Source organism: Rhinoraja longicauda, chromosome 40, assembly GCF_053455715.1.
Source record: "Rhinoraja longicauda isolate Sanriku21f chromosome 40, sRhiLon1.1, whole genome shotgun sequence".
Lineage (NCBI taxonomy): Eukaryota > Metazoa > Chordata > Chondrichthyes > Rajiformes > Arhynchobatidae > Rhinoraja > Rhinoraja longicauda.
Genome location: NC_135992.1, coordinates 12,575,252 through 12,585,561, shown reverse-complemented (window position 1 = coordinate 12,585,561; position 10,310 = coordinate 12,575,252). Strand labels below are relative to the sequence as shown.

General features: G+C 51.5%; 1 protein-coding gene across 1 annotated transcript in view; it reads left to right on the top strand.

Moving 5' to 3' along the window:
* LOC144611560 (interleukin-2 receptor subunit beta-like) overlaps positions 1-9,506 on the top strand; it is an 18,334-nt gene extending 8,828 nt beyond the window's left edge. The window contains exons 4-8 of the mRNA XM_078430713.1: positions 1,245-1,390; positions 2,757-2,952; positions 3,890-3,986; positions 5,346-5,436; positions 8,302-9,506. Of these exons, the coding sequence (XP_078286839.1) occupies positions 1,245-1,390; positions 2,757-2,952; positions 3,890-3,986; positions 5,346-5,436; positions 8,302-9,123 (1,352 nt within the window). The 3' untranslated portion in view covers positions 9,124-9,506. The remainder of the gene's footprint in view (positions 1-1,244; positions 1,391-2,756; positions 2,953-3,889; positions 3,987-5,345; positions 5,437-8,301) is intronic.
* The last annotated feature ends 804 nt before the right edge of the window (positions 9,507-10,310 follow it).

Here is a 10,310-nt window from a genome sequence, read left to right as displayed (position 1 = left end):
CATCTTTTCTTGCTGGTGTGGGTGAAAAGCCCCCGTTCTGAGCTTGGCACGCATGGTTGTAACTGTAGCACAGACACCACCTGCAGCCGGCCAAACTTCACTTCCTTGTTTTTACACCCAACAGACCCGTGTCATTGCAGAATAGAAACACTTCTTGCGTTTCATGACCTTTTCTATCTGCCGCTTCACCTTTAAAGAGCAAACTGCTCCAATCCCACATATCCGCCTGTTCTAAACCGAAGATAGACACAAAAAAGCTGGCCAGGCAGCATCTCTGGAGAAGATGGAATAGGTGAACTTTTCGGGTCGAGACCCTTCCTCGGTCTGAGAGTCAGGGGAGAGGGAGACGAGAGATACAGATGGAGATAGAACAAATGAACAGTGTTTCCAGTGCTCTTTGGTCCCATTGATCATTGGATGCCAGTGCTCACTGGTCCCCGTATTCAGTTGGGGCCAGTGTACAGTGGGTGTGAGGTCCAGTGGTCCCAGTGCCCAATGGCCCAGGACCAAATGGCCCCAGTGCCCAGTGATCCCAGTGCTTATTGGATGCCAGTGCCCAGTGGGTGCCAGTGCTCGTTGGATGCCAGTGCCCAGTGTTCCAAGTGTTCAGGAGGTACTGTGTCCAGTGGGTGCCAGTGCTCATTGGATGCCAGTGCCCAGTGTTCCAAGTGTTCAGTAGGGACAGTGCCCAGTGGGTTCCAGGTCCAGTGGTCCCTGCCAAGTGATCCCAGTGCTCATTGAATCCAGTGTTCGATAAGTGCCAGTGTCAAGTGTGTTCTATCTAGTGCTCAACGGTTCCCAGTCGTCCTGAAGGGAACTGGCAAACTAAGTCAGAAGCTCTAGAAATGAGCGGGCAAACAGCGAATGGAGTTTCATCTGAACACGTGCGAGATGTTGCAGTTCCTTAGAATTTAGACTTTAGGGATACGGTGCAGAAACAGGCCCTTCGGCCCATCGAGTCCCTGCCGACCAGCACACTAGCACTATCCCACACACACCAGGGCAAATTTACAATTTGACCGAAGCCAATGTACCAACAAACCTGCACGTCTTTGGAGCGTGGGAGGAAACCGGAGCACCGTTAGAAAAACCACGTAGGTCGCAGGCAGAACGTGCAAACTCCGTGCGGCCAGTTCTCGAGGTTAGGATGGAACCCGGGTCCCTGACGCTGTGAGGCAGCACCTTCACCGCTGCGCCACCGTGCCTGCCCCTCTCTAATTGACGTTTCTTGTTCTTGCTCACAGTTCAACTCCAGCCACCGGGGAACTTGACTGTGATAAACAACACCGACATAATGACGATACTCTCCTGGCGCACTGACTACGATGTACGTTTAAGTAGTAAAATAAAATTTGAGGTTCGATACAAACTTGAGAACGACCAATGGAAGGTAGGTCTGACTACTGCTCCACATCTGTATTCCCCGGTCAACAACTCGAACACAAACGTACATGGGTGGGCTTGTACGTTGGGAAACGACACCAAAACTAGAGGAGTTGCTGTGTGGAAGACTGTCAAAGAGTACAGAAGGATATAGATTAACTACAAAATGGGGCTGAGAAATGGCAGAAGGAGTTTAATCTGCTTTGTGTTTAGTTTAGTTTAGAGATACAGCACGGAAACAGGCCCTGCAGCCCACCGAGTCCGTGCCGACCAGCGATCCCCACACACGAACACTATCCTATACACACAAGGGACAATTCTACACATACACCAAGCCAATTAACCTACAAACCTGCAAGTCTTTGGAGTGTGGGAGGAAACCGAAGATCTCGGAGAAAACCCACGCAGGTCACGGGGAGAACGTACAAACTCCGTACGGACAGCACCCGTAGTCGGGATTGAACCCGGGTCTCCGGTGCTGTGAGGCAGAAACTCTACCCCTATCAGAGCAAGTGTAAGGGTTTGATTGAGTGGAAGATACCGCATGGAAACAGGCCCTTCTGCCCCATCCAGCCCACGCCGATCACTGATCACCCGTTCACACTAGTTCTATGTTATCCCACTTTCTCACCCACTCCCTACGCACGAGGGGCAATTGACAGAGGGGCCGACGAACCTACAAACCCGCCCGTCTTTGGGATGTGGGAGGAAACCGGAGCACCCGGAGAAAACCCACAAGGTCACGGGGAGAGAGTGCAAACTTCACACACACTGTGGCATAGCAGTACAGCTGCTGCCTCACAGCGCCAGAGACCCGGGTTCGATCCCGACTACGGGTGCTGTCTGTACAGAGTTTGTACGTTCTCCACGTGACCCGTGTGGGGTTTCCTCCGGGTGCTCCGGTTTCCTCCCACACTCCAAAGACGTACAGGTTTGTAGGCTAATTGCTTTGGGTAAAAGATTGTAAACAGTCCCTGGTCTGTGTAGGATAGTGCAGGTGTACTGGGATCGTTGGGCATGGCGGGCCTAGTTCTGCGCTGTATCTCTAAACCAACAAACAAAACTACCCGGGTCAGGTAGCATCTCGGGAGAGAAGGAATGGGTGACGTTGGTCATTCTCAAAGGGTCGAGACCCTTCTTCAGACAGAAGAAGGGTCTCGACCCGAAACGTCACCCATTCCTTCTCTCCCGAGATGATGCCTGACCCGCTGAGTTACTCCAGCATTTTGTGTCTGCCTTCGATTTAAACCAGCATCTGCAGTTCTTTCCTAAACGAAACCACCCCCTCCGGCACCTCGCTCTGTGTACCCACCAGCCTCTGAGCGATCATTTATCCTCGATGTTACTAATCTGTCAAACCTTTCTGATTCCAGAGGGCTCGGACACTCCATGTTCCGACAAAGGAACGCAGGCTACGGATTGACTCGTCCAATCTAAAACCTGGCGCCACGTTTGCAGCACAAATCCGTGCGAAGATTAGCGACTACCATGAAGTTAGCTACAAAAGCACTTGGAGCAAATGGAGCCCAGTCGTGAAATGGAAAACCAAGAAATCCCAAGCTTCTGCTGGTAAAATGATCCGTTCAGTTTTCGGGTCGTAGGTTTAATAAAAGCGAGTTCGGACATCTCGATAAACCCAAGGAATCATGGGATTTGTCAAAGGTCATTCGGGATAAACAAAGAGCATTGCTGGTGATGGGGGGACGCAGCGCTGTATAAACTGTGTACGTGTTGGGCGGAACTCTGCGCAACTTATGGTGGGTGGGGTTATGTTCTGAGAAACATTGGCATCATTTGCACTCCGAAACGCAGGTAGTGCTGCTGCCTCACAGCACCAGAGACCAGGGTTTGATCCTGACCCCGGGTGCTGTCCACCTTCTCCCCGTGACCTGCGTGGGTTTCCGGTTTCCTCCCACGACCCAAAGACGTGCGGGTTTGGAGGTCAATCGGCCCTCTGCAAATTACCCCTCTCGTGTCGGGAGCGGATGAGAAAGTGAGATAGCGTAGAACTAGTGCGTTGGAAGGAACTGCAGATGCTGGTTCACATGGAAGATAGACACAAAATGCTGGAGCAACTCAGCGGGACAGGCAGCATCTCTGGAGAGAGAAGGATGCTGCCTGTCCCGCTGAGTTACTCCAGCATTTTGTGTCTATCTTCGATAGAACCCGTGCGAATAAGTGATCAATGGTCGGCATGTACTTGGTGGGCCGAAGGGCCTGTGTCCATGCTGTGTCTTTCATGAAGTCAATATTCTTTTTGTTTTACATTGATATTTGACATTGGTTCACTCAGTTCTGTGAAGTCCCATTTGGTTCAGATGGGGCATCTTGGTCGGCAGGGACCCATTGGGCCGAATGGCCTGAATTACATGCTGCATGATTATCTATCCCCTTAGATAAGTGTATTAGCTGTACTTTGCACTTGTAATAAACGTAAAATTTAGTTTAAAAAATAAACAACATGCCTCTTCACTGAACTGAACTTTTCCCTCACCCTTTCTTCCAGATCAACAGGAAAACATTGTCTTATCAATCGCGCTCTCGTCTGGTGGGATCCTGTTAGTGGTTGCCATTCTGCTCATTGTGCAGTTCACAACAAAGAGGTAAGATGATTCTAGAACATTCCAGGTCAGCTCGGGCAGAAAGTAAATTAGTTGAAGATGTTTTGATGCTGAGATTTCCTGTTTGCTTTCCATCTCAATACCTCCTCCCTTCACAATCTCCCCGCAGTGCTACAGTTAGTTGCGTTTAGAGTCATAGAGTACTAGATCGATAGAGGTCATAGCCTCAGAATTAAAGAACGTTCATTTGGGAAGGAGATGTGGAATTCCTTGCCACACAAGGCTTTGGAGGCCGTTAATAGAGGTTTTTAAGGTGGAGATGGGCAGATTCTTGATTAGTGCAGTGAAAAATCTTTGTTGCAAGTTACAATAGACAATAGGTGCCATTCGGCCCTTCGAGCTAGCACCGCCATTCAATGTGATCATGGCTGATCATTCTCAATCAGTACCCCGTTCCTGCCTTCTCCCCATACCCCCTGACTCCGCTATCCTTAAGAGCTCTATCTAGCTCTCTCTTGAATGCATTCAGAGAATTGGCCTCCACTGCCTTCTGAGGCAGAGAATTCCACTTCTGAGGCAGAGAATTCCACAGTCAGTGGAAAGACAATACAGGATTAATGCAATCGTGTGATCCAGAGTGTACAGAGGCATGTTACAGGGAATAGCCTGAAAAACGTTTAGTGCAAGATAAAGTCCAGTAAAGTCTGATCAAAGATAGTCCAAGGGTCCCCGCTAAAGTAGATAGTAGTTCAGGGTTGCTCTCTGGTTGTGGTAGGATGGTTCAGTTGCCTGATAACAGCTGGGAAGAAACTGTCCCTGAATCTGGAGGTGTGCGTTTACACACTTCATACTCCACAGCGCCCCATATTTGGGCAGCTTACACCCTAGCGGTATGAATGTTGACTTCTCTAACTTCAAGTAACCCTTGCTTCCCCACCTCTCTCCCTCCCTCCCCAATCCCAGTTCTCTGACCAGTCTGACAGTGCCCGCGATTACATATTACATTGTGCGCCTCTTTGTCACTTCCCCTACCAATGCACCGTTCTACATTTTCCTTGATCTTCGTCCCGTTTGATCTCTCTTAGGGCTAACGGAATCAAGGGATATGGGGAGAAAGCAGGAACGGGGTACTGACTTTGGATGATCAGCCATGATCATGTTGAATGGCGGTGCTGGCTCAAAGGGCCGAATGGCCTCCTCCTTTCACATCTTGCCCCTCCATATCTCTCGTGTCCCTCCCCCCTGACTCTCAGTCTGAAGAAGGGTCTCGACCCGAAACGTCACCCATTCCTTCTCTCCAGGGATGCTGCCCGAACCGCTGAGCTGCTCGGGCTTTTGGTGTCTACACCTCTTTCTCTTTCTGTTGCTCATCTCCCTTGCCCGTTGTTTGATTGTCCTTAGATCCCGACTGAAGGCACTCTACGGGTTCCCCATTCCAGATCCAAGCAAATTCTTCTATGAGCTGAACTCGACCTACGGAGGCAACTTTCAGGTAAGCGAGTTCGCCAATGACCCTCTCCCTCTCCTCCTGCGCTGGATTATAGAGCTCATAGAGTCATGGGTAGCACACTGGCGCAGCGATAGGGTTGCTGCCTCACAGCACCAGGGGCCCAGGTTCGATCCTGACCACGGCCGCTGCTTACACGTTCTCCCTGTGACCGCGTGGGTTTTCTCCGGGTGCTCCGGTTTCCCCCCACACTCCAAAGACGTGCAGGTTTGTAGGTTAATTGGCTTCTGTAAATTGTCACCAGTGCATAGGATATAACGGGTGATCACCGGTCGGCGTGGACTTGGAGGGCCGAAGGGCCTGTTTCCGCGCTGTATCTCTAAACTAAACTAAGCCGAACCAAACTAAGCCTGACCCATGTTCAATCCTGACCTCGGGCGCCATCTATGTGGAGTTTGCACGTAACCGCGAGGGTTTCCTCCGGGTGCCCAGGTCTCCCCCCCAATTCCCAAAGACGTGCGTGTTTGTAGGTTAATTGGCCCTGTGTAAATGGATGGGAAAATGGGATAACACGATCCCGGAGAAAACCCACACAGATCACGGAGAGAACGTACAAACTCCGCACAGACAAGCACCCGTAGTTGGGATCGAACCCGGGTCTCTGGCGCTGTGAGGCGGCAGCCATTCCGCTGCGCCACCGTGCCGCACAACTTGCTGGGGGTGTCGGCGGTGGGGGGTGGGGGGTGCAGGGACAAGTCGTGGCATTGGGTGTCCCCAATGCCCGGGTAAACGTTCGACTTTCGTTAGTATTCTCAGTCGAGAGAAAGCAAGCTGACAAAGACTGTGAGGCTGCAACTGGAATGTGACCTTTAGGCCAAGCTTCCACAGGAGATGTGTCGTGAGTCATTGGTGAAAGAGAGAGCCGTTACAAGATTAAAACCACAGCACTTTCAGAAAGGATATATCAGTTTGATGAGCTGGTGCGTGAACCTACTTTCAAAATATTAATGAGTGTGTTTCTTTCCTCTTTTTTTATGCCTGTTTGATTTTGTGTGGTTTTTCAAAGTTGTGCGAAGTCACATCTGTACATGCCCGTGCATGTACGTGTGTGTGTGCGTGTGCATGTGCGTGTGTATATGATGCTGGTGCAGTGTTTACTTTAGTTTCGTTTGGAGCTACAGCGTGGAAACAGGACCCTCGGCCCAGCGAGTCCACGCTGGCCATCGATTACCCCTTCACACTGGTTCCATGTTGTCCCACTTTCTCGTCCACTCCCTACACACCAGGGGGCAATTTACACAGGGCCAATTAACCCACAAACCCGCACCTACTGTGAGATGTGGGAGGAAACCGGAGCACCCTGTGTTTGTACATGCTTGCATGTATGCACATACGTGTGATCTGCATGTATTGGGCTGTATGTGCATGTGTACATGATTGCTTACTATGTGTATGTGTGTGTATATATATATAAGTGCATTTGTGTGTGTGTGTGTGCCGGTATCTGTGTGTGTGTCTCTGTGTGTATGTGAGTGTATTTCTGTGTGTGTGTGTTTGTGTGCGTGTGTGTCTATGCGTGTCTCTGTGTGTATGTGAGTGTATTTCTGTGTGTGTCTGTGTGTGTATGCCTGTGTGTGTGTATATGTCTGTGTGTGTGCATGTGTCTGTGTGCGTGTCTGTGTATGTGTGTGTTTATGTGTCTGTGTGCGTGTCTGTCTGTGTGTGTGTGTGCACGTGCGTGTGTGTGCCTGAGTTTTATTTCAAAATAAATTAAACCCCCTGCAATGAGGCTTGCTTATCTATTTTGCTGCCATTCAGTTTTTTCGTTTTTAGTTTAGCGATACAGCATGGAAACAGACCATCCGGCCCACCCAGTCTCCCTCCGACACTCCCTCCATCACCCCTCTCCCTCTCCCTCCCACCCCTCCGACACTCCCTCTATCACCCCCTCTCTCTCTCCCTCCCACCCCTCCAACACTCCCTCCATCACCCCTCTCCCTCTCCCTCCCACCCCTCCGACACTCCCTCTATCACCCCCTCTCTCTCTCCCTCCCACCCCTCCGACACTCTCTCCATCAGCCCCTCCCTCCACCACGGCACAGACAGCACCCATGGTCAGGATCGAACCCGGGTCCCTGGAGATGTAAGGCAGCAACTCTACCGCTGCGCCACCGTGCCGATTTGACTGAATCTCATGCAGAACAAAGCTTTAAACTGTACCTCGTTACACGTGACAACAATCAAGTCAAGTCAAGTCAAGTTTATTTGTCACGTACATATACAAGATGTGCAGTGAAATGAAAGTGGCCACGCCTGCGGATTGTGCTAAACTACAAAACAGAATAGAGAAAAAAAGAAATTTTAACACAAAAAAAGAAATTAATACAGTAAATTAAATTAGTCCCTGGTGATATAAGAGTTAACAGTCCTGATGGCCTGTGGGAAGAAACTCCGTCTCATCCTCTCCGTTTTCACAGCGTGACAGCGGAGGCGTTTGCCTGACCGTAGCAGCGGGAACAGTCCGTTGCTGGGGTGGCAGGGGTCCCTCATGATGTTGCTGGCTCTGGATCTGCACCTCCTGATGTATAGGTCCTGCAGGGGGGCGAGTGTAGTTAAAAACCTAAACCTAAACCTAAGGTATCACGACATGCTGGAGTAACTCAGCAGGTCAGGCAGCATCTAGGAGAGAGGGGATGGGTGACGTTTCGGGTCGAGACCCTTCTTCAGACTCGACCCATTCCCTCTCTCCTAGATGCTGCCCGACCTGCCGAGTTACTCCAGCATTTTGTGATACCTTCGATTTGTACCAGCATCTGCAGTTATTTTCCTAAACCTCGAACTAAACTGTTTCCTTTTGGTTGTGAAATATACCTGTCAATGTGCTCATCATCTGCCTTTGCCCCTCTGCAGCGGTGGCTGGGAACACGGTTTCCAGCTTCTTTCAGCAGCACCGAGGAGCTGGCCACGGAAATATCTTCGGTGGAGATTTCGGAAATCAAGGACGCGCAGTCGTGCAAGCAGAACCTCTCCCTGGACGGCAGCGGCCTCAGGAGCACGGGCGACTCGTCCACGTCCAGCTTCGCCAACCAGGGCTACTTCTTGTTCAACCTCTCCAAGGCCAGCGAGGCCTACCCGTGCAAGATCTACTTCAGCAACCACCCGGCCAGCCGGGGGGAGGGCAGCGAGGGAAGCCGGTCCTACCGCTGCCTCACCTCCTCCTCCTCCTCCAACGACGAGGACGACTCCGACTCCCTCTACGACGGCGGCCTGCTGGACTCTCCCGGCGGCCTCTCCGCGGGGAAGAAGGGGCTCGACTTGGACGGAGGAGACCCGGGGTCCCACGGCGTCGGAGAAACCTCAGAGGAGGAGGTAGACGGACCACCAGGAGAACATGGGGGTCCGGCAGCTCCACCGTACCCTGGTAATCCGGCCAGCCAGGGCAACCCGTCAAAGGAGACCAATTGTCCCTTCGAGGGGCTCTTCCAATTCCCAACCCTCGAGTCCTCGGCTTGTTTCTTTCAGCCCTACCTCTCGTCGGCAGACACGGAGGACGAAGGTGTCCACGGCCCCCCCTTGGAGAAGCCTCCGATGGGCGCTCCCTGTCCTCAGGACCTTTTCACCCAGCAAGGCCCCGGGGTCTACAAGACCAACTCCCTGAACCTGGCGGAGGAAGCTGACGCCTATCTCTCACTCAAACAAGTTCACAGCAAGTACAACAGCCAGTCGATATAGAGACACGGAGTGATACAGACTATCTAGATTTTTAGAGACACAGGCCCTTCGGCCCACCGGGTCCGCGCCGCCCAGCGGTCCCCGCGCACTAATACTATCCTACACCCACTGGGGACAAATTTTACATTTACCAAGCCAGTTAACCTACACACCTGCACGTCTTTGGAATGTGGGACGAAACCGAAGATCTTGGAGAAAACCCGCGCAGGTCACGGGGAGAACGTACAAACTCCGTACAGACGGCGCCCGTAGTCAGGATCGAACCCGAATCTCCGGCGCTGCATTCGCTGTGAGGCGGCAACTCTACCGCTGCGCCCTACACATCTACATTGCCTCATCTACACATGATTACAATCGAGTCATAGAGTCAAAGAGTGATACAGGCTTGGAAACAGGCCCTTCGGCCCGACTTGTCCACACCGGCCAACATGTCCCGGCTACACTGGTCCCACCTGCCCGCGTTTGGTCAATAGACAATAGGTGCAGGAGTAGGCCATTCGGCCCTTCGAGCCAGCACCGCTCGTCCACATCCCTCCAAACCACCGATGTACCTGTCTGACTGTTTCATACACGTTGGGATAGTCCCTGCTTCAACTACCTCCTCTGGCAGCTCGTTCCACACACCAACCACCCTTTGTGTGAAATGGTTACCCCTCAGATTCCTATTAAATATTTTCCCCTTCACCTTGAACCTATGTCCTCTGGTCCTGGATTCACCTGCTCTGGGCAAGAGACTCTGTGCATCTACACCATTGATTCCTCGCATGATTTTATATACCCCTATAAGATCTCCCCTAATCCTTCTGCGCTCCAAGGGATAAAGTCCCAGCCTGCTCAACCTCTCCCTCTAGCTCAGACCCTCTAGTCCTGGCAACATCCTCGCAAATCTTCTTTGCACCCTTTCCATCATAGGGAACAAAGGGAAGGTCATGATGCAAATCAAGGCACTGGCTCCTGTGTATTCTGGTGTGAAGATCTGTCCACGTAGAAGTTTCATGTTGAGGACATCTCCTGCAGGACTTTGCCTCTGCTTTTGAAATAAGGTCTTTAACACAATCAATCCAAAGAAGGGTCCCGACCCAAAACCTCACGCGTCCATGTCCTCCAAAGATGCTGCTGACCCGCTGAGTTACTCCAGCACTTTGAGTCTGAAGAAGGGTCCCGGACTGAAACGTCACCCATCCATG